The sequence below is a fragment of the Cnephaeus nilssonii genome (assembly GCF_951640355.1).
Source record: "Cnephaeus nilssonii genome assembly, chromosome: 5".
Classification (NCBI taxonomy): Eukaryota; Metazoa; Chordata; class Mammalia; order Chiroptera; family Vespertilionidae; genus Cnephaeus; species Cnephaeus nilssonii.
The window spans coordinates 87153798-87173757 of NC_137076.1; the positions used below are offsets into that span (position 1 = coordinate 87153798).

At 40.7% G+C, this 19960-nt stretch overlaps 1 protein-coding gene across 4 annotated transcripts in view; it reads right to left on the bottom strand.

Moving 5' to 3' along the window:
- Positions 1-15804, bottom strand: part of HTR4 (5-hydroxytryptamine receptor 4) — a 116812-nt gene extending 101008 nt beyond the window's left edge. For all 4 annotated transcript variants that reach the window (XM_079770374.1, XM_079770372.1, XM_079770373.1 and 1 more), the window contains exon 1: positions 15751-15804. In XM_079770374.1, the coding sequence (XP_079626500.1) occupies positions 15751-15776 (26 nt within the window). In that variant the 5' untranslated portion in view covers positions 15777-15804. The remainder of the gene's footprint in view (positions 1-15750) is intronic.
- Between the last annotated feature and the right edge of the window lie 4156 nt (positions 15805-19960).

A 19960-nucleotide genomic window follows, 5' to 3' on the forward strand; every position in this document is an offset into this window, starting at 1 on the left:
ATTTGGATTATGTCCCAGCTCTGGACTCTTGGCTTCTGTATGATCCTGAGACCCAGCTGCCAATTTGCATTCCAGCTTTGACTGGTATCCAAATCCCTGTTTCTGGCTCTCTCTTGTAGTAACTGCCCCAAGCCCCAGTCGCTTCAGCATCTGGGATCTCCCTGACTAGTCCCTCTGCTCTAAGAACTGTAGATGGGCCCCTAGTACATTTTGGAAACTTCTTTAAGAGCAACAATCTACATGGTTTAAATCAACCAACTTCCTGATTCCCCACTGCTGTGGTAGGGATATTACTGTTTGCTGGGTTTGCTTGATGCCAGCTGCTTGTTATAACTTCACTTTATGGACTAATCTTTCTATCATGTACCTACTATGTTTCCCCAAATCCAACCATATCCTGATGGATAAATCTGTCTTCAGATCTCAGCCACTTCTCACCGGTCAGGATCCTCAAAATGTGCCACTTTGGCATTGGAATATTTTAGGCTGAATGCAATCAAGACCCAGCAGACTCAAGAAAAACATTTATCTCTCCCTTGATAACCTAAAAGAATGTAGAGAGGGATCCCAGAAAGAGAGCTATTACCAGAAATAACATTTTATCTGAATGACCTGTCTGTATGCAGGACAAACATCTAGTTACTAAACATCTGTTCTTCTTATCACCCTGTGAATTACACTCCTTCTCTTTGAAGCCCCAGGCCCCTATCTCATTCCTTAGCCCAGAATGGCACAGAAGGCTCAACTGCCCAACTTGTCCTTGGGTCTCATTATCTTTGTGAGGCCCCCATACATACATAATTAAATTTGTTTTTCTCCTGTTAATCTGTCTTATGTCAATTTTATTATTAGACCAGCCTAAGAACCTAGAAGGATGCAGAAAAAATGTTCCTACCTTACACATGAAACTTGTTAACCTTTTCAAATATCCCAACCTAGGCCAAACACCATAAAACCATCATGCCTATCTACCTGTATTTTAGCATCTTATAGCATCACTGTTATTATGCCGACATATCCTTATGATACTCTATGTTTCACTTACTGCCACATGTATAGTGAAAATCCAGTGGACAAGAACTAAAACATCTGGATTCTAGTCTTGGTTTTGTCATATACTGTGGTGTGACTTCATGCACCAAAAAAATCTCTTTCATACCTCTCACATTTTTATTTTCTTTATGGATAAGCCCTCACATACTTTGCCATCCAATTCTCACAGCATCCAACAAATGAAGCACACTACACACTTTGAAATATCATGTAAATAAGAGAAAAACCCGGGTTATGATTGAGTGTGGAAGTGTTGGACAGTGTGGAAAGGCATGAGAGGAGACAGGGCATGTTGTTAGGGGAAGAAATAAAATATTGGGCCAGCTTTAATTGTAAGAAATATTAATCATGCTCTGTTGACTGTGATTGTTTTGTTCTGATTAAAGAAGGTACATGCTAACCTGGCTGGGAGTTGCATGTGGGACCTGGGAGCTCACCTGGAAATGTGGCCCATCCTCCCCATCTGGGAGCTGATTATTATCATGGAAAGATTAATGACTTTGTTGCAGAAACCAGAGCCACCAGCCCTTTGAAGATCCTCAACCTTTGCATACCTGCAGGCCTTGGCAAATGCCCAGCCCGTCTTACCTGTAAATTACCCATTTGGCACACCCTTCTGCCTACTTGCCCATGTAATCTTTGTCCTTCTATCCAATACAAGCTGCTGGCTTATGGTGGGGGAGAGAGCAGATTTTTGTGGATGACCTGCTGCTCTCCCATACTGCTGGCATTATTGGAATAAATGCACATACATGATTCAACCCTGTTTCTGCTTAATTGGCTCAAGTAGTAACAGGCAGCCCAGACCCTTTGTCTAGTTACAAAGTGAGACGTAAGATGATACATCAGTAATACAAAGTAGGAGAGGACAAGGAGAGAAAGATGAAAGGAAACAGGAAAATGGAACACAACAGAAAAGGCATCAATCACAGACCCGAGTGATCTGCTTGGCAAATATCTCGGGACTGAGATGGAAATGAGCTCCTTGCTCCCCAGTGCCTTCCAATGAGGGAGGAAACTACCAGCCACTTGAAATTGTCTTCAGGAAAGCCCTCCAGCTCAGAGACCAGTCAGTGGCTGACCCTCCTTCCGGGAAGCACATGCAGCAATGCCTACCCGTGGGAAGAGACGGGGTAGGCAATTGGACAAACAAAAAAGTGGGATGCTGAACAACAGCACAGAAAATGAGAGAAAGAGTAAAAGGGCAGACCTGTTGCCAGATCTGACTATTAAAATATTGCATAATTGAACACAATTTTACTGCAGCTGCTTTTCTTCACTGAAATACCTGAAGATCTAGACTGAATTGATTGTTAAGCCCAATGTAACCAATTACCTGGACATACTTAAAAAAAAAAAAAAAAGGACTGGAATGTTCTAGCAGAAGCAAGTGGCTCCTTTCTAGGATACCAGTGGGAATTCTGACATGTGAGACGGGCTTCAACTCTCTCAAGGCCTCTTAACATTCTAGGTCCCCATCCCAGATAGGGGACACAAAGTAATGAATGGGAGCACTAACCCTGGCCCTAGAAGTCCCATGCCATGAAGTCTGTGAGCATATCCACAGGAGAGGCCCTTCAACTTCAACTAAAGAACTGGTGTGGTGTTCCTTCTATCCTTCCATCTCCTCTCCACGTCTCATCACCTCAGAATCTATAGTTGCAAGTAAAATTCAGTGCATGTGTGTGTCGGGGGGTGGGGGTGGGGGGAGTAAAGGTGGTGACTGTTAATATCCATTGGGCACACACCTATCTATGGCAGGCCTTCAGTGATGATGAGAGCATGCCTGAAGAGCTGTGAAGTGAAATATAAAGGCTTGCTCAGTTTTAGTAAAAATTCTCCAACACTACAGTGTGCTAAAATCCAGGTTCATGAAGTCCAGCAGACATATTAAGCGAATAATTATGAACAACTCTGACAGCTAGACATTATTGATAACAGCAATGTGTACACAGAGCCTTGGGAACATAGAGGGGAGGGGGGAAAGCTTGGGGGTTTGTAGGAGATGACTGAGTTCTGATTTGAAGTATGAGTAGGAGGTTGACAAAAACAGGGGATGGGCATGATTGGACTTAAAATATAGAAAGATGGGTTGGAGGTGAATCTGGATTGGAGGTGAAACAGCCATAGTCAAGAGAGGAGTTTGGGGATGATGCCAATCACTCAGAAGGCTAATGACAGCAATGACAAGAAGGGTAGGAGAGGGTGACAGAGTCAAGGTTACATAATTCTAAATTCTGAATAAAACAGTGCTAAAATTAAGCTGGTGTAAAAAGGTTATACTAGGTATTCTTTTTTACAGAGTAAAACCTCATCAATTCAACATAATTTGATAGAAGCATGCCACAATTAGTCAAATATGAATTACAGATTTTTTAAAGAATATGACTAAATGCTTGGGGTTTGTGGACTAGATGACATTTTAAATACCTTTCAATTTCCGTTTTTAATTAGCAGCATCAATGGTCTTACAAACAATGAAAGTGAAGTTCTCAGTACAGACTTTTTTTTTCTAAAGTATATTGAACCGTTCTCTCTTCTGATTTTGTTCCCATAATCCTGTGGGGTTCCCATACCAAAACTGACCTCTACCCACAGCCAACTCCTCTTTTGCTAGTGTAGGAAGTCCTAGTGCTGACCCCAGGCTGATTGTCCAGAAAACTGGTCTGAGAGGCCCGCACAATCTCTCCATATAGAAAGGGTGGGTGGTATTCCTCCCCACCAATGAGGGGTGTCAGACTGGGCGATGCTAGTCTACCAACAACACAACCATAGAAAAGACATTACAGACAAAAATCAGCCATAATCTTCCTGAGTCTCAGGATTCTATGGGGTGACTCAATTTGCTCTTCAAAACTTCTGTCTGTGTGCAATGATGAAAATCAGTTCAATCCCAGGACAGGCCATCAAAACGCTCCCTTTTAGGGAAAGGATTTTATCATCTTGTCTACTAAAGTCCTAAATTAGTTGGTATCCTTAGTTATCATAGCTTGGCTATAACTCATACTAAATGCACTATTTATTTTCCAAATACTTATGTATCTCTTATACCATAATCCTCATGAGTCATAAAGAATGTATTTACTATGAAAAATATTAGACTCGATTTTCACAATCATATTGACTAGAAATGAAGGACAAAGGAAATAATTCCTTATTCCAGATTCTCTAAAGATGCACAACAGGAGGCTGGCTCCCATAAGCTTCCCGAGTTTAGGAGATGAGAAGGGTCATAGTTTTACACACATCCTAATTATGCAAAACTTCCTTAGTACTTGCAAGTTAATGATTCCTGAAGTCTCAAGAAGGAAGAAGCTTCAAACACGGGCATTCTCCTTGGTGAGAATATTGGGAGAACTACATGCATCTCTCCCTTGTCCAGAAGAGCTTTTGGGGGTCAATTTCTAGCCTATTCAATTCACCATGTAGCAGATTGGGTCAGAATCTTCCCCCAAACGTTTCCCCACTGAGCTCCATACCAATTTAACCAACCATCTACTAGATGTTTATCACCAAATGTCTCACAGTTTTCTCTACCTCAACCAGCTCCAAACTAAGCTCTATATCACCACGCACCCTACTCCTTCTCCATGGTCACCTTTAAAATGTCTTCCTCCTCCTTCTCATGAAATTAGTCACTTTCTACTATGAATTCTACTTCCTCTAGAATCTGCATGCTCTTCCTCCATCTCCACATTAGTCTTAGTTCTGGCCTTATCCTCCCCTTGGCAAGTACAACAGTCTCCTAATTGAGTCCCCGAGTCCCTAACTCCTGTCATCCGCTGCAATTCAGCCTTAACTCAGCTAGTCATCCTCCCGATACACCTGACATGGCTTTTCCTTCTGTGCAGAATGACCATATTTCTGGACCTCCTATATCTAGTTTTTTTCATTTACTAGTACCAACATTTTTGAGTGCTAATGAGTTCTCTTTTTTTATATATTGAAAAAAATGACCTTTCTAGTTTTATATATCTACACATACACTTTTTCTGGAATTCATCTTTTGAGGATTGGGACTGCAATAATTATAAATAACACACAGTTGTGACATTTGAGGTAAGGTGAGGCTAAAAATGTCAGTTACACTGTAGGTAGTGAGACCTTATAATAACTCTGCATCTATATTGATATGCATAAAGGCATGATAGTATTGAACATTCAAAGATGAGTACTTTGTCTAAAACCTTTTGAGAGCACTGAAATGAATAAAGCCATTATAAGTTAAGGAGAAAGTGAGTGGGCAGAAGAGGGGGAAAGATTATTCTTACAGATCTTTAGAAATGCAAATAAGAACACTGCCTGAACATCATTACCTTGCTGATAAAATGGTAATCACTTAACAGGTATTTATTTAGAAACCTGTTCCAATTCCTTAACTGAAAAAAAGAAAAGGTCTTAAATTCAGCACAACCCTATTTGCAAAGTGGTAATAAAACAAATTTCCAGGAGAAAATTGCAGGTACCAAATGTCATAATATGGTCTATAAGTTGGAGATGATTCTTACCACTGTTTTCCAAATTTAAGTGATAAAGTAAAAAGCCTCAGGGGACTGGCAGGCAAATACAGCTCCCTGACAACTGGACGCTGAGGCTGCGGAAGAAAATGTAATAGTTCAAATGGCTTCTTTTCAGACAGTAGGAATCATTGTTACTCTGGTAAACTGGAGAAGGCCCAGCCTCCCTAAAGGCATTTAAGTTAATTTTTCAAAGCCTGGACAGACCAAACAAATAGATCTTCCAGGCTTTCAGTTTGAGAATCCAAATCTAAAAATGTCCAATGACAGACCCTTTACTACACATAAATGTTTGCACAAAAAACAAATGTTTGCACACACACAAAAAAATATAGACTCTAACATCTAGCAAATTTGGGTGAAAATACTAGCTTCACCTCTACTAGAAATGTGACTTTGGACAAAGTCATGATCCCTTTCTGCCTCAGTCACCCCTATGTAATAACAGGGACACTATCGGTGAGTGTCTTGGTCACTTGGGCTGCTATAACAAATTACCACAGACTGAGTGGCTTCAACAACAGATTGATTCCTCAGGGTTCTGGAGGTTGGGAAGTTCAAGATCAAGGTGCCAGCAGATCTGGTGTCTAGTGAGAGCCCACTTCCTGGCACGCAGATGGCCTTTTGCTCATTGAGTCCTCACATGGTGGACAACAGAGAGCTCTCTGGGGTCTGTCCTCCTTTTATGAAAGTGCTAATCCCATTCACAGGGTATCTGCCCTCATGACCTAATTACTTTCCAAAGACCCCACAGTGTCCTACAACCATCACCACATGAATTCCAGGGGGACACAAACATTTAGCCCATACGGTAAGGAACTCCCAGAGTTGTCGGGATGAAAGGAGATCAGATAGGTCACGTGCCTAGAGGAGCATCTGAACCTCTCAGCTGTAGCAAATTGTTCTTGTAAATGATCAAGGCAGCAAGTAACAAGTGATTTAATACTCTCCTAGTACTGTCTAAATCCACTTTTCAGAATTAGGCATGTTTAATTAAGTAACATTTTAATCAAAATTATATACCCTTTATGAAATAGTTTGCTGTCTTTGGAACTTTGGAAAGTAACTGGAAAAGATCAGTGATTTTGAAGCAAAGACTTGGGTTTAGTGCGAGGTTAATCACTTGTTAGTTGTGTGGGCTTAGGAAAAATCACTTAACCTCGCTGAAACCCTGTGTGCTTCGTGAGACTTCAAGAAGCCACCAACCCTGCTCGAGGCTCCAGATTATCAAAAGGAGCTTGGGAAGGATTTCAAATAACTCTCAGCATCAGTCATATGCTTCTTGAATCTCATAATGACCTATTCTTTTAAAGAGGAAAAAAGACCCTGTTTTCTGGAATCCAGGTGACCCTTCAGTACAGACCATACTCTAATCCTATTAAGTCTAGAGGAAATTCTGACTGAACTGGAGCTTAGAATCGAAGAGCTCTTCTAAAAGTTTTTTTGTAAAATTAGGCAATACCTCCATCCCTACCTGGCTATTTGCATGCACAGATATACACAAGTGGAACTATCTTTTAAAAATCGTATTGAAATTTAAGATTTAAATAAGGCTTGTTGCCCTGGCTGGGATAGCTCACTCAGTTGGTTGGGCATCATCCTGTGTACCGAAAGGTTGCAAGTTTGATTCCCAGTCAGGGCACATGCCCTGGTTTTGGGCTCAATCCCCAGCAGGGGGTGTGCAGGAAGCTGCCAGTCAATGTTACTCTCTCAAATCCAAGTTTCTCTCTCTCTCCCACTTCCTTCCTCTCTCTCTCAAATTCAATAAACGATTCTTTAAAAAATTAATAAGGCTTGGTGATGGCTGGCAGGACCGAGGGACAACAAGGAGTCATAAGAAAAGGAATTGGATTCACCCGTGTGGACTAGGCAAGAGACTCAAAATGAAGGTGTGAGTGGTAGGTCTGAGAACATGTAACAGTTGATACCAACATTCATCGAGACCCAACCCGGCTGTGTGCTCCTGGGAAAAGATTAGGTCTGAGAATAGGCAATGCTGTATTGCTGGTTTCTGAAACACTTCTGTCCCAAGCAATTTTAGTAGGGGACCCACTTGGATCAAGCATTACACAGAATGCATGTTCACCTCACTTTACAGTATCAAGAGGCTTTCTGTGTTACTCAAGGCACAACCTTTGAGTCCTGGGAACTGGTCATCCATCAGGGTAGATTCAGATTAGCTCCTCGGTGGAACGGTTCCAGCTCGAGGTTGGCAGAATTCAGCTGGAGAAGCAGAACAAAGTCAGGGACACTTATAAACACCCATCTTTAGTAGCAATCAAAAACACTTGGACAAGGGAACTGGTCAAACAATAGCTTCCTACAGTCAAGGAGATGAAGACTCAGAAACAGAGATTCAGATGTGTATGTTCATGTGGTTACAGGTGAGCCTGAAGGCTTGTGAAGCCAAATGCATTCATGCCGGAGCTGTAAATTCCAGAAGGAAGCAAGGTTACAGGGAAGAAGCTGTGCTGTTATTTGCCACTCTCTTCAGACACTGATCTCTATCAGAGAGGGAGGAAGCCTGAAATCTACATTTTCCATACTTCCTTGCCCAATGGCTTCTCGTTTAACAAATGAGAGGTTCAGAATGGGAAACTAGACTGCGAGAGGGGAAAAGCACAACTTTCCTCCAGTATCTGGAGATGCCTTCAGCAATGAGTGCAGCACTAAATGGTTCCTTGAGCAATAAATGTGGTGGCGGCAGCATGTGACAGGGATGAGGTTCGTGAAGCTTCCTGACCTCTGATTAACACCCCTTCTTCCTTCCCTCCCAGGGAGCTATGTGACCAATTTCCTGCTTGAAATATAAATATATAGAACAGTTTCCATTTTCCAGACTGGTCATTGGCAGGCACAGAAGCAGAAAGAAACAAGTCAGAGGTGTTTTCCTCTAAACAGAGGTCATCAATCAAGGGATTAATTGTGTATGAAGGAATGCTGGATGAACTGAATGGAGCTCGAGACTGGGAGTCACAAAGACACAGGATGGAGTCCTAGATCCTCCAGTTCCCAAACAGGAACGTGCCCGAGTTCATGGAAAGGGCAGTGTATAGAGAAAACAGGATTGGATAGCGTACAAAAGAGAAGTGGGTTCAGCCCAATTATGCCACTGACAAGCCCAATATTGAGGTCTTCTATCACCTTTGGAAGCCTCAATTTCCTTACTGGGGATAAATAGTCAAAAACTTTCAACAAAATTAAGGTTAGCCAATTAAATGGATACGGAATTTAAGCAATCAAGAAGTTTACAGAGTGTAGTAACTGACTAGCAGTCCTAGCGGTAATAAAAGCCTATATCTCACCATTATTGTGATGACTAAAGGCAATATTTACCATTTGTCTAATGCCTACTATGAGTGATATACTATGTTAAGAATTTTACCTACATCACTTACAATCCTCACAAACAATCCCATTTTCAGATGCCAACACTAAAGGCTTCGAGAGATTAAATAATTAGTTCAAGGTTCTACAACCAGCAAATGTCACACATTGCCCGAGACCAATGCTTTAGAAATGTAAGCGTGACCTCTCCCTCTGGTAGTTCTGAGGTGTCCAGCTTGAGGCGCCCTGTGATTCCATGGAACAGAAGGGGTGTCCCCCGCAGTGTGAGTTCCAGTTCATATTCACTGTGCTCCTGATCTAACCCAAAGAATGATCGACCATTTTATCAGCCAAGCAATAAAGTATTATTCTCATTTACATTTCTAAAGCAACATAAAATTATCTCCTTTTAAACCTTACCCACTCACTTTCTCCTTATATGCTAAGGCATGTCACAATTTCAAAGCCTGCAGGGAGATTTCTTGCAAAACATTTCACTGCCTGAAAGGTGTACATATTCACCGTTCCAACGGCCAGGTTACAAACACAAATTAACTCCACTTGCAAATCAATTACATACTGGTAAGTCTTTTGGGCTGACAACCTGTATGCATGGATTTCAAACTCTGTTAGTTATTTCAAGCCTTTATGATATTTAGCATTAACAATTCTAACTTCATCCTCAGACTTTAGTGAAATACATGTATTGTCACCAGTATTAATAATCAAGCTGAAAGTTAACCCCTTTATTTTAAAAATTGCTCTATTTCCTTTGCCAAAATCAGATCGTTTCAATTAATTCTTGTAATCACATTGATTTCCAATTCATTTCTTGATTTGAAGTAATTATTTTCAATTTAGTGCAATGACAGAATTAAAGCAACTGGGCAATTTAATTCAAAGTCAACTACTCACCTTTGCTACGGTTTTAATTTATGTTGTCACATGTGAACCACAGGTGACTGCATTTACATCAAGAATATGCATTTTATATTTAAAGTATTCAAGTTTTGCCCTGACTGCTTTGGCTCAGTGGATAGAGTGTAGGCCTGTGGACTGAAGGGTCCCAGGTTCGATTCCGGTCAAGGTCATGTACCTTGGTTGTGGGCACATAACCCAGTAGGGGGTGTGCAGGAGGCAGCTGATCGATGTTTCTCTCTCATCGATGTTTCTAACTCTCTATCCCTTCCTCTCTGTAAAAAATCAATGAAATATATTTAAAAAATAATAAAAATAGAGTATTCAAGTTTTGAGGCCCTGGCTGGGTACCTCAGTTAGAGCATGACCCCTATATGCCAAGGTTGGGAGTCTGACCCCCCAGTCAGAGCATATACAAGAATCAAGCAATGAATTCATAAATAAGTAGAACAACAAATTGAAGTTTCTAACTCTCCTCATCTCTCTTTATCTCTCTTTATCTCTCTATATCTCTATTTCTATCTCTATCTTTATCTCTCCTTTCCTCTCTCTAAAACAAATTTTAAAAGAATTTTAAAACAAATTTTAAAGTATTCAACTTTTGGTATTTATTCAGATGTTCTGTGTTTTATACGAAAGCTTGCCATTTTGATCTGCTATTTGACATTGTTCAGTGGCTCCCCAGCAAGTGGCATCAAGCCCTACCAAGTGAAGAAGAAAAAAAGATTCTTTTCCCTGGAAAACTGGTTCTTTCTTGAATTCTTTTTTCCCTTTCCTTCTCCCTTCTGTTTTTCCTCCCTTGAAGTGGCTTATAAAAATAAACGATCCTATATAATAATAGCCTAATATGCAAATAGACCAAACCACGGAACAACCTGTGGAATGACCAGTCACTATGATACGCACTGACCACCAGGGGGCAGATGCTCAACGCAGGAGCTGCCTCCAGCACCCCCAGGCCAGCCAAGGTGGGTGCCAGCCACCCCCCCCCCCACCCTAATCACCCCACCAGTCACTCCACAGATCAGCCTTGATCGCTAGCCAGGCCTAGGGACCCTACCTGTGCACAAATTTCATGCACCAGGCCTCTAGTATAAGACATTGTTAAGAAAGCAAAGGAAACAAGATAAAGTGACCGAAGGCATTGGAGAAATAAAAATAAAGGCAGGTCAGAACTATTGTGAGTGCCCAGAGATCTTTTATAAGTACAGTGGTAATTACAAATTTGGCTCTAAGTTTCCCAGAAACCCTAGCAAAGGGAGGAAAATTTTACCATTGATGTGATTCATCATTACTATAAGATGCTTTTTTTTTTGTTTTGTTTTTAAATGAGAAACATTCACGAGAAAGCACAACAGTTACTCTATAGAGGAGAAACAGAATCTTAAACCAACATGTTCTTATTAAACAGGGGCAAGGCAGCAGGAAAGTGTAGAGAGCCCATGGGACAAGGAGATGAGTCAAGGGTAAGAGGAAGCCAAGGTAAAAAAAAAAGAGAGAGAGAGAGAGAAATAAAATAAACTTTTTCTCCACTCAGCATCTGGGGCTATTATCCTGAGAAATTGTCAAAGAAAGAGTCTGTATACATTTGGACTTTCCTCCACTTAGCGCCTACCTGAACCCTGTACTTTCTGGAACTAGAAATTGATAGACGATTTCTTAGAAAGCAGAAACATGTTAGCTGTAAAAAGCAGCAGGAAGAAAAGGATGGAGACCTGGATTGCCTTTAGGGGTCATGCTCAAGCTGAGGAAAACCAACTGTCAGTGGAAAGCATCTGATCTTTAACCAAAGCAAAACAAAGGCAAGCAAGGGCTATCTCTGAAGACAGGCAATAAGCTGTAGGTAGCACTGAGGGCTTGGGAACAGCACTGGGGTAAGGTACCACCAGGCTCACTGCCCAAATGCCGGCTGATAATGTTCTACAAAGAGTTCCTACGGAAAAGTCACCAAAGCCACTGTTTCCATTTTCCTTTCTTCATCACTTCAAAAAAATAAAAATAAAAAAATGCAGTTGTCTCCTCCCGAGCCCCAACAAGACGCAAACAGACCAAAAAATGACATCAGGTGGGTGTCAGATCGTCTGCAAAGCTGACTACTGTCTGCTTAAGTTTGTGAGACACCGTTTACCAAAGGAGGAGACTCATCAGAACTTGCCTCTCCAGGCCCTGATTCACGGGCGGCTTTTCATCCTGACTCAATCCATCCTACATCCTACTCTCTACAACAGATGCCCTTAAAGGAAAATGCTAGTAATGAGCTCAGAATTCTAATATCAAGACCTAGTATTTTTTTTTTAAGTCCTACCTCATAGTTCAGAGAGAATATAGCTCAATGTATATCTCATTACTAGGGTTCTTTTGTTATTGTATTTAATTCTATTTGGTTGGTTGTCTACTGGCTAGTCCATGGGCTCCTTAAGAAAAGGCACTTAGGTTAACCCCCTCACACACAGTTTACATGCTTAATGAATATACAACAAACATGGAGTGATATTATTTAAATACCACACATAAATATCCAACTGCTACAAGTTGGACATTGGTCACATGTTACTGAGTCTCTATTCCCTCTCCTAAAAAAAAATCTTTGGAGGATTTAACTTTCCTCCATTGTATCGCATCTTCCTGAGTGGTACCTGCCGCCCCTTAGGAAAGCTGTACAGCAACTGGTCACATGACTTGGCTTGGCCAATCAGATGTCATCCCCCAGAACTCTGTCTCTTGAGCAGCATACAAGGGGAAATTCTTGGTCATCACCCACGATGCAGAAATGTACTGACGACTTCTTCCTGGGGTTGGTCATTGTTCCACTTCCAAGCTCAACGAGAATTCCCAAAGTTCTTATTTATTTGCAAACTCTGTCCTCCAGCATTTTCTCCTTAATTCTTTGAGCCTATATACATTGTAGCTTCTCCAAAATTACCCTTGAATATGTTAGCAAGTTTGTTTCTGATGCTTATAGTCAAGAACACTGACAGATATATAATAGTAAGGATCAAACTGAATTAGCAAACTAAAATGAAGCCAAACGAACAAAAAAAAAAAAGTGGCTGTGATGGCCTGACAAAATGCTTCAATGTTGGGACATTTTATTTGGTTCTAAATGTTGACTAGAAACTCTCTGACCCCTGATATCTGGGAAAAACTGGCTGGAGTCTCTCAATTCTACAGCTGGTCGAAATAAAAAACTTGCTCAGATTTCTGAATTTCCCTGGGCATTTATCTAGTCTTCTGCCATCCTGTGCCGTTTGGGTGTCCATTCTGCATCCTCTCTTATAAATCACATTTACACAGACAGGCACGCCAGCCTCTCACCAATACACACTCACACATACATACATATGCACATACAATGTTTGCAGTAAAGTAGGAGGCAGTGTGGTTATACGACCTTGAGCAGATTACTGAACCTCTTTGTGCATTGGTCACCACACATTGTAAAATGGATATAATAATGGCACGTGCCTCATAGGATTGTTTTAAAAATTGAACAGGATAATGCATGATAAGTTTATAGCTCTTGATGCCCTCACACATAATAAACATTCAACGCTCAATGGCTAGCCAGGCTAGAAAGTTTTATGGAAGAGCTGGATCCTGCAAGAGGTCAGCACACGCATCATTCACATCGAAAACAAACCAGCAAATGCAGATATGCAACCCGTCTACTCTCAGAGTCCCCTACAGCCACCATGACACTGGATATTCACTCTTTTCCAAGCAGAGCCCAGACTCTCCTTCTCAGAACCTTGTCTCTTCAACCTTCTCCCTCCTCTGCTCACTCATTTTCCTATCTTGAGAGCATGTAATAAAATTCCTCTCTTGTGCCAGGGATTTGGGCCCTTCAGCTCGTACTTTATATAGGCATTTTACCAAGTGAAGACATTTTCTTACCCAAAAAAAGACTTTCTGGTTTCTGCTCTTAAAGTAACAAACTTTCCTCTATCTAGTTATAAACTAGAATAGCCGTTTCTAGAGCATACTACCCTTGTGATTTTTTTTTCACGTTCATTTGTTAATGAATATTTTTAAAATACATAACATTTTCTTTAAATACACTTCTTTTTTATTTTAAATAAATGTATTTTAAAAGGAAATTTCATGTCACTACCTTAAGTGTGCAAAACAGTGTTACTCATCACGATAAGACTGTCACCTTAAAATAAATATTTTAAAGTAAAAACATGTTCATATACTACCTAAAATCATTATGCATCACCAGAGATCCACACATCACAATTTGGTAAATGTGCACCTAAAATACATCTTCTATCATGGACACCCCCAGAGGCTGGACTGAGGAAGAAATGGGTGGAAAGTCTGTGGCATTTGCATGTTTCCAATATTGTGGGTGGAGATGGGGAGTGGGCGAGGATGAGCACATGTTGATGGAATCAGGCTAGGAATCTGACAGAGAGGATGGTCCACAGACAAGATTCTGGGGAGTGATTAGCATCGTGTATCCTGAGCAATACAGGATAGATAGCACCCAAGGCTAATGCTCATTTAATTGAATTGTATTCTGCCATTAGAATCCAATGCTGCTATAAATAAATGTTGAAAAGCAACAAATGTTAGGGATCATAATATCTGAATTCTCTTAAAAGAAGTGCATTTTAACCAACTGATGCAGACTGATACGGTGTCTAAAACTTAAAACAATTTCATAACTTATCACCATTGATATTGCTCACTTTGGCCTCTGGATGAACTAAAATCAAATTGAAATTCTCTAGATTCCACTGTGCTTTTTTGGGACAAATAATGTCACAAACTTTTAGAGGAAAATTAAACACATGGCACCAACCTAAAATATCTGCATTAAAGTCCTAAGGCTCTGCTCCAAGTCAGTGTGCTGGGTAAATAACAAAGTCCAGGATGCTTCTATTGTGAATGTAAAATGTTTTATTTTAAAAGGAAAGAGCCCCTTTGCACATCAAGGTGTAATAGAACGCAACCCCATTTGAAATACATGTGGTAACATCGAAGACTGGCTGATAACAACCCTTCCTAAATACTCACCATGTGCCAGGGATTATGAGTGAGACACATCCCACCCTTAAGGAATTCCCGGGTTTAGTACATCTTTGGAAGCCCCGTCACATTACACTAGTGTTTCGGTCAAGACATTTGACAGCTCCCTTTTGTCACAGTGTTCTACTACATGTTCTACTACATGCAACACACAGGCACAGTGCCCCCATTCTGTACCTGGAACGTGCTTTTCTACAGGTCTCTGGTGAAGGAACCTGTCCTGCAATTACTCTGGGAATGTATTTTTTTTAGAAAGTCTTCCAGCTATCGGTATCTCCAGCTAGTCTTCAGCCTCTAATGCCAACCCATAACACTTACGCCTTATTGAATACAATTTCCTCCCACTATTTAGTTGTGCCGAATAAAAGTGTAGCAAGCCCTTGAAGAAATAACTTCCCCAGGAGCCATTCTATTATTTGATCTCCAAGGGCAGCAGGAAATTGCAGGAAAACAAAACAAAAGGCATTTAGGTTTACAGAACTATACCACGCAACATAATCTAATGACCTGGTTGAAAAAAGAAGTGGGCAAATGAGAAACTGCTATAAATAGCTATTTAAATGTATATTCAACATTTAGCTGCACAGATAAATGATATAAAGTTACTTTATGCTATTAAATACACCTTCTTTCTTCCTATTACAGATATGAGTATCTACTTTCATATAACATATCTCCCTTAGTGCAGACTTTTAGTATAGGCATCTTGAAACATTTATAGCCATATTTATTAATCTTTTAAGCAGAAGTGAAGACAAAAACACTAATAATAGAACAGAACCACACTTATGATTATATGTGAAACGTTGAAGAAAATCCACATCCATTAGCTTTGTTACAGAGACCTCATAGTTCAAATGGCCATAATGTATAGCACAATACATATAGAACTGTCACATACCTCACATTAGCATCAAGTTCGTCCATTACAGGAAATAGGCATGGGTGAGTTGGATTTCAGTACCCACAGGGTCCTATAATGTGGGAATAAATAATAAGTTAGATGATCAGGTAGGAAAATAGCAAGTCATTGGTAGAGGAAAAAAATGCCAGTCATTGCTTCCTATTTATTAAGGCTTTTGTAGAGTATCCGTAAATATTTAATAAATAATATCACAACAAAGAGCTATTGGCATATTGAGGTATATAACCACTGAGTGTTGCAAAAAGTTTTCTTATATTTTACTAATCTCCTGGAGATTAAAACATACAGGTACTTCTTTTACTGTTAATCAGTTTATTTGTTATTTTTTGCTCTTCCCAGAAATAGCTCATTTATATGACCTGCATTAGGCCACTAGCTAGTGCAAATAGGCAGCTATGTTGCTATGATTACAACAGTGCATTGCCTACAATCGTCAGTCACTTTGCTTTCTATGAAGATTTTCAGATTTTTCTTAAACCCTTTTCAAGGGTGGGTAATCATGTATCCCTTCAAAAAACTAGTAAACTCCTGAGAACTTCTACCCAGAAAAAAAAAATGTGCACACACATACATACACACTTTCTGGGGAGCCCATGATTCCTTCAGACCCACCCGTGAACCCAGGCTAAGAACTCCCCGTTGAAGGGGAATTGACTTTCAAACTATCAATTGACTTTCAAACTTTCCTCCAGCATAGACTCTTAGAAGGCCTTACTTACACCCTTCAACAGATGAACACTCACTGATACTCACTAAATAGGCTCTACACTGACTGTACAATTTTGTTATTCAGAAGAATTCCTGACTCTCAAGACATTTGTTCCACAACACGATGCATCAGAGGATGTAGTGGCAGAGCCTGGTCTGTTGCTTCTGGGGTTACCCTCAGCAAGTCCCTTTTTTGTTCTGAGCTTCATCATCCACGTCTCAAAAGCAGAAAGGATTGGAAGAGATGATATCTGGGTTCGCTTCCAGCTCTGACATTCTATAATTCCATCTGCTGGTTTTCTAATCAAATCTAACCAAGATAAAACTGTAAATCTGTTTATCTACATAACAGAACCATGAAACTCAGCCTTGGACCTGGGATGCTTTGGTCGGGGTGGACCAAACACACATGCTTGGCAGCCAAGAGGAGAGTGGCGGACCACCGGAGCTGGGAAGAATGCAGATCTCATTGGTTTTACAATGTTTGTTCCTCTAAGATTAACAGGGGCTTCTGTGTGCATTTCTGGGTCTGGGGCAGGGGTGGGAAAGGCTCAGCCTGCAGGTCTCTGAACCCCGACTCTGACCTCAACCTAGGTAGCTCTGTCCATTTCTATCTCTTTCACTTTTGAATTTGGAATAATCATTCATTTGAAATACTTAAAATACAAAGCCCTAACAAGTGAAGTGATAGGGCTCCATCCTCCTTCCTCCTCCATCTAAAAATTATTCCTGAAGTGACCACCTATTCACTGAAGGCTCCCAAAACGATAGCTCTATTCTTGACCTTTCCCAGACTGGTATCGCCTACCAGACATGACAAGTTGGATGACTAAAAAGCATTTCCCGCTGAACTCTTCATTTCCCACTCCCAACACAAAACCCTCCTCCTCCCTAGCATTCTCCATGTCAGCAAATAGTTCCAGCACTTACCCAGTTACTGAGACCAAGCTACCTCATTTTCTCACCTCCTACAACCAAACTATCAGCAAACTCATTCTATTTTAAAAATTATTCCTTAACCTGTTTATTTCTCATTACATCCAGAACCAGCACCCTGGCCCCAGCAAGCAACCATCTCCCTTCCCTGGAATACCTTCCCACCCTCCTAACTGGTCTCCTGCTTCCTCCACTGTCATCTCTTCTCCTCACAGTAGCCAGGATCATATTATTTAAATGTAAGTCAGATCCTTTCTTGCCTGCATAAAATTCTAGCGGCGTCCTGTCACACTTAGAATAAAAGCCAAACTCATATCATAGCCAACCAGACTTGACATGATCTGGCCCCAGCTCCTCTCCGATCTCAACTTTATCGATGGCCTACCCCCAATTGCCCTCAAGCTCAGGGGTTTTGCTGTTTTCCTTGACCATGAAAGTAGGCCCTCACCTCAGGGCTTTTTCACTTACTGTTGCTTCTCCCTAGAATGCTCCCAGGTGGATCACTCCCTCAGGGCCTCAGGGACGCTGCTCAAATGACACTTCCCACGGAATCTCCTTGATAATCTAAATAAAATGTCAGACCTCATTTTCTGTAAGTCGCTATCCTCTTTATGCATTCTATTGTATCTTACTAGCACATCAATTATATAATACTCAATTGCCCCTTTATTAGTGATCTGTCTCTCTCTTTAGAATATGTGTCAAGAGCGCATAGTTATATCTTGATCGCTATTATATATATCCTCAGTGTCTAGAAAAATGTCTGATACATTCTCTTCACAGATATTTGTTGAGTCATCTAAGTAGTTAATTCCTTTTGCGAATGAGGAAACTGAGGTTTGAGAATTTGTGACTTTCTCACTGGGAGGTAACATGTGAATCATCCCAGAGTACAATACTATGATTTTAAAACAAGCGAAAACCATTTCGTTTTATTAAGTTACCCTGCCAAACACTATCCCTTTTCCTTCTCTCCCAACCTCTGAGTTTTCATCTCCATTGTTAGATGAAGAGACTAAAGATCAAAGAGGTTAATTGACTTGCCAAAGTCTCACAGCTGGCCGTTGACCAAAGTGGGAATAGAATCCAGGGCTGCGAATTCCAAAACTCAAGCTTTGTCTCGCATAGTTCTTCTCATCATATCACACTTCCTCCCACAAGAGCAAGGGAATCTCCTGATGAAAGTGGACATTTGCTGTAATCATGGATTCCTTCTTTCTCAGAAAACAGTGCTTAGATTTTCATTTGCAGAACTACCCCATCCCCTGCCTCAATCCCTAGCTCCAGTCACGAGCATATGACCAGGACTGGCCAATCAAAACAGTCCATTCCCTGGCCATAGTTAATTAGCTCATCAGCTAGACTAGTAAAAGCTACACCTGGGATTTTTGCTAGGAAGAGTCTCTTTCCCCTGATGTTGCTAAACTGATAGACCATCCATTTGAAGTTATTGGGGATCATCATTGCCACTTTGTGGGGAGAACCTGAGAATGAAGCTAACCCAAAGGAAATCAGAATATAGTGACCTGATGACATAATTTGAGGCTTAAGATTGAGCAGTGTCTTAAAACAGTTTTATACTTGAATGAACCAACAAATTCCTTTCCCCCCCCCCTCTGTAAGCCAGTATACTTGGGTTCCAACCATTATTTGCAACCAAAAGAATCCTGCGTAATATACTAGAAAATCAATATTGTATTTGTATACAGATTAGAAGGGGGAAAAAACTGTAACTAAGGAAAACCAGTTAAAAGCTAACTAAAGTTCACCTCACTGGAACTGCATCTGAAAATGTTACAACAGGGGGGAAACCTCATGTTGTCATACTGTGGGAAGCTAATAAAGGAAATCTCAACTAAAATTGGCGTTGAGAAGGCCAACAGAGGGAGCTCTCATGCTTTACCCCAAACAGGAAGATGTACCTACTTTAGTACCCCTGTAAGAGGAAGGAAGATTTTCTTCTTGCTCAGCAACAAGCCCAGCCAATGGAAAATGTTACAGCTCAGATGAACAAAAACAGATCCAGAGGCAGAGAAACATCGATCAGAACCTCAAACCTAAGGGAAGGTAGTGTAGGGTAGGGGTAAGGGGGAGAGATCAACCAAAGGACTTGTATGCATGCATATAAGCCTAATCAATGGACACAGACAACAGGGGGGTAAGGGCATAAATGGGGGGTTGGGGGGGTAATGGGGGAATAAGGACACATATGTAATACCACAATCAAAAAAAAAAAAAAGAAAGAAAAGTCGTCATTACCTGGACCGACTTGAATCATCATGGATCATTTAATAACACCAATTAGACCTTCAAATTTGTTCTATTAATTTAGTTTTTAACCATCACAATATATGTGCTGTTATATTTTGCTCATCTAAACCCAATGAACAAATTAAAATGATTGCCATTTAGCAAGCCAGTGAAACAGCATGCATTGGTCAGAGAGAAAGAAACAGTAACAAAAGAGAAGTTGGTGACCCTGATTTGATTAATTGCTCACCAGCCACTATTTTCTGCCGTGCTCACCAGAGAGAGATAACTA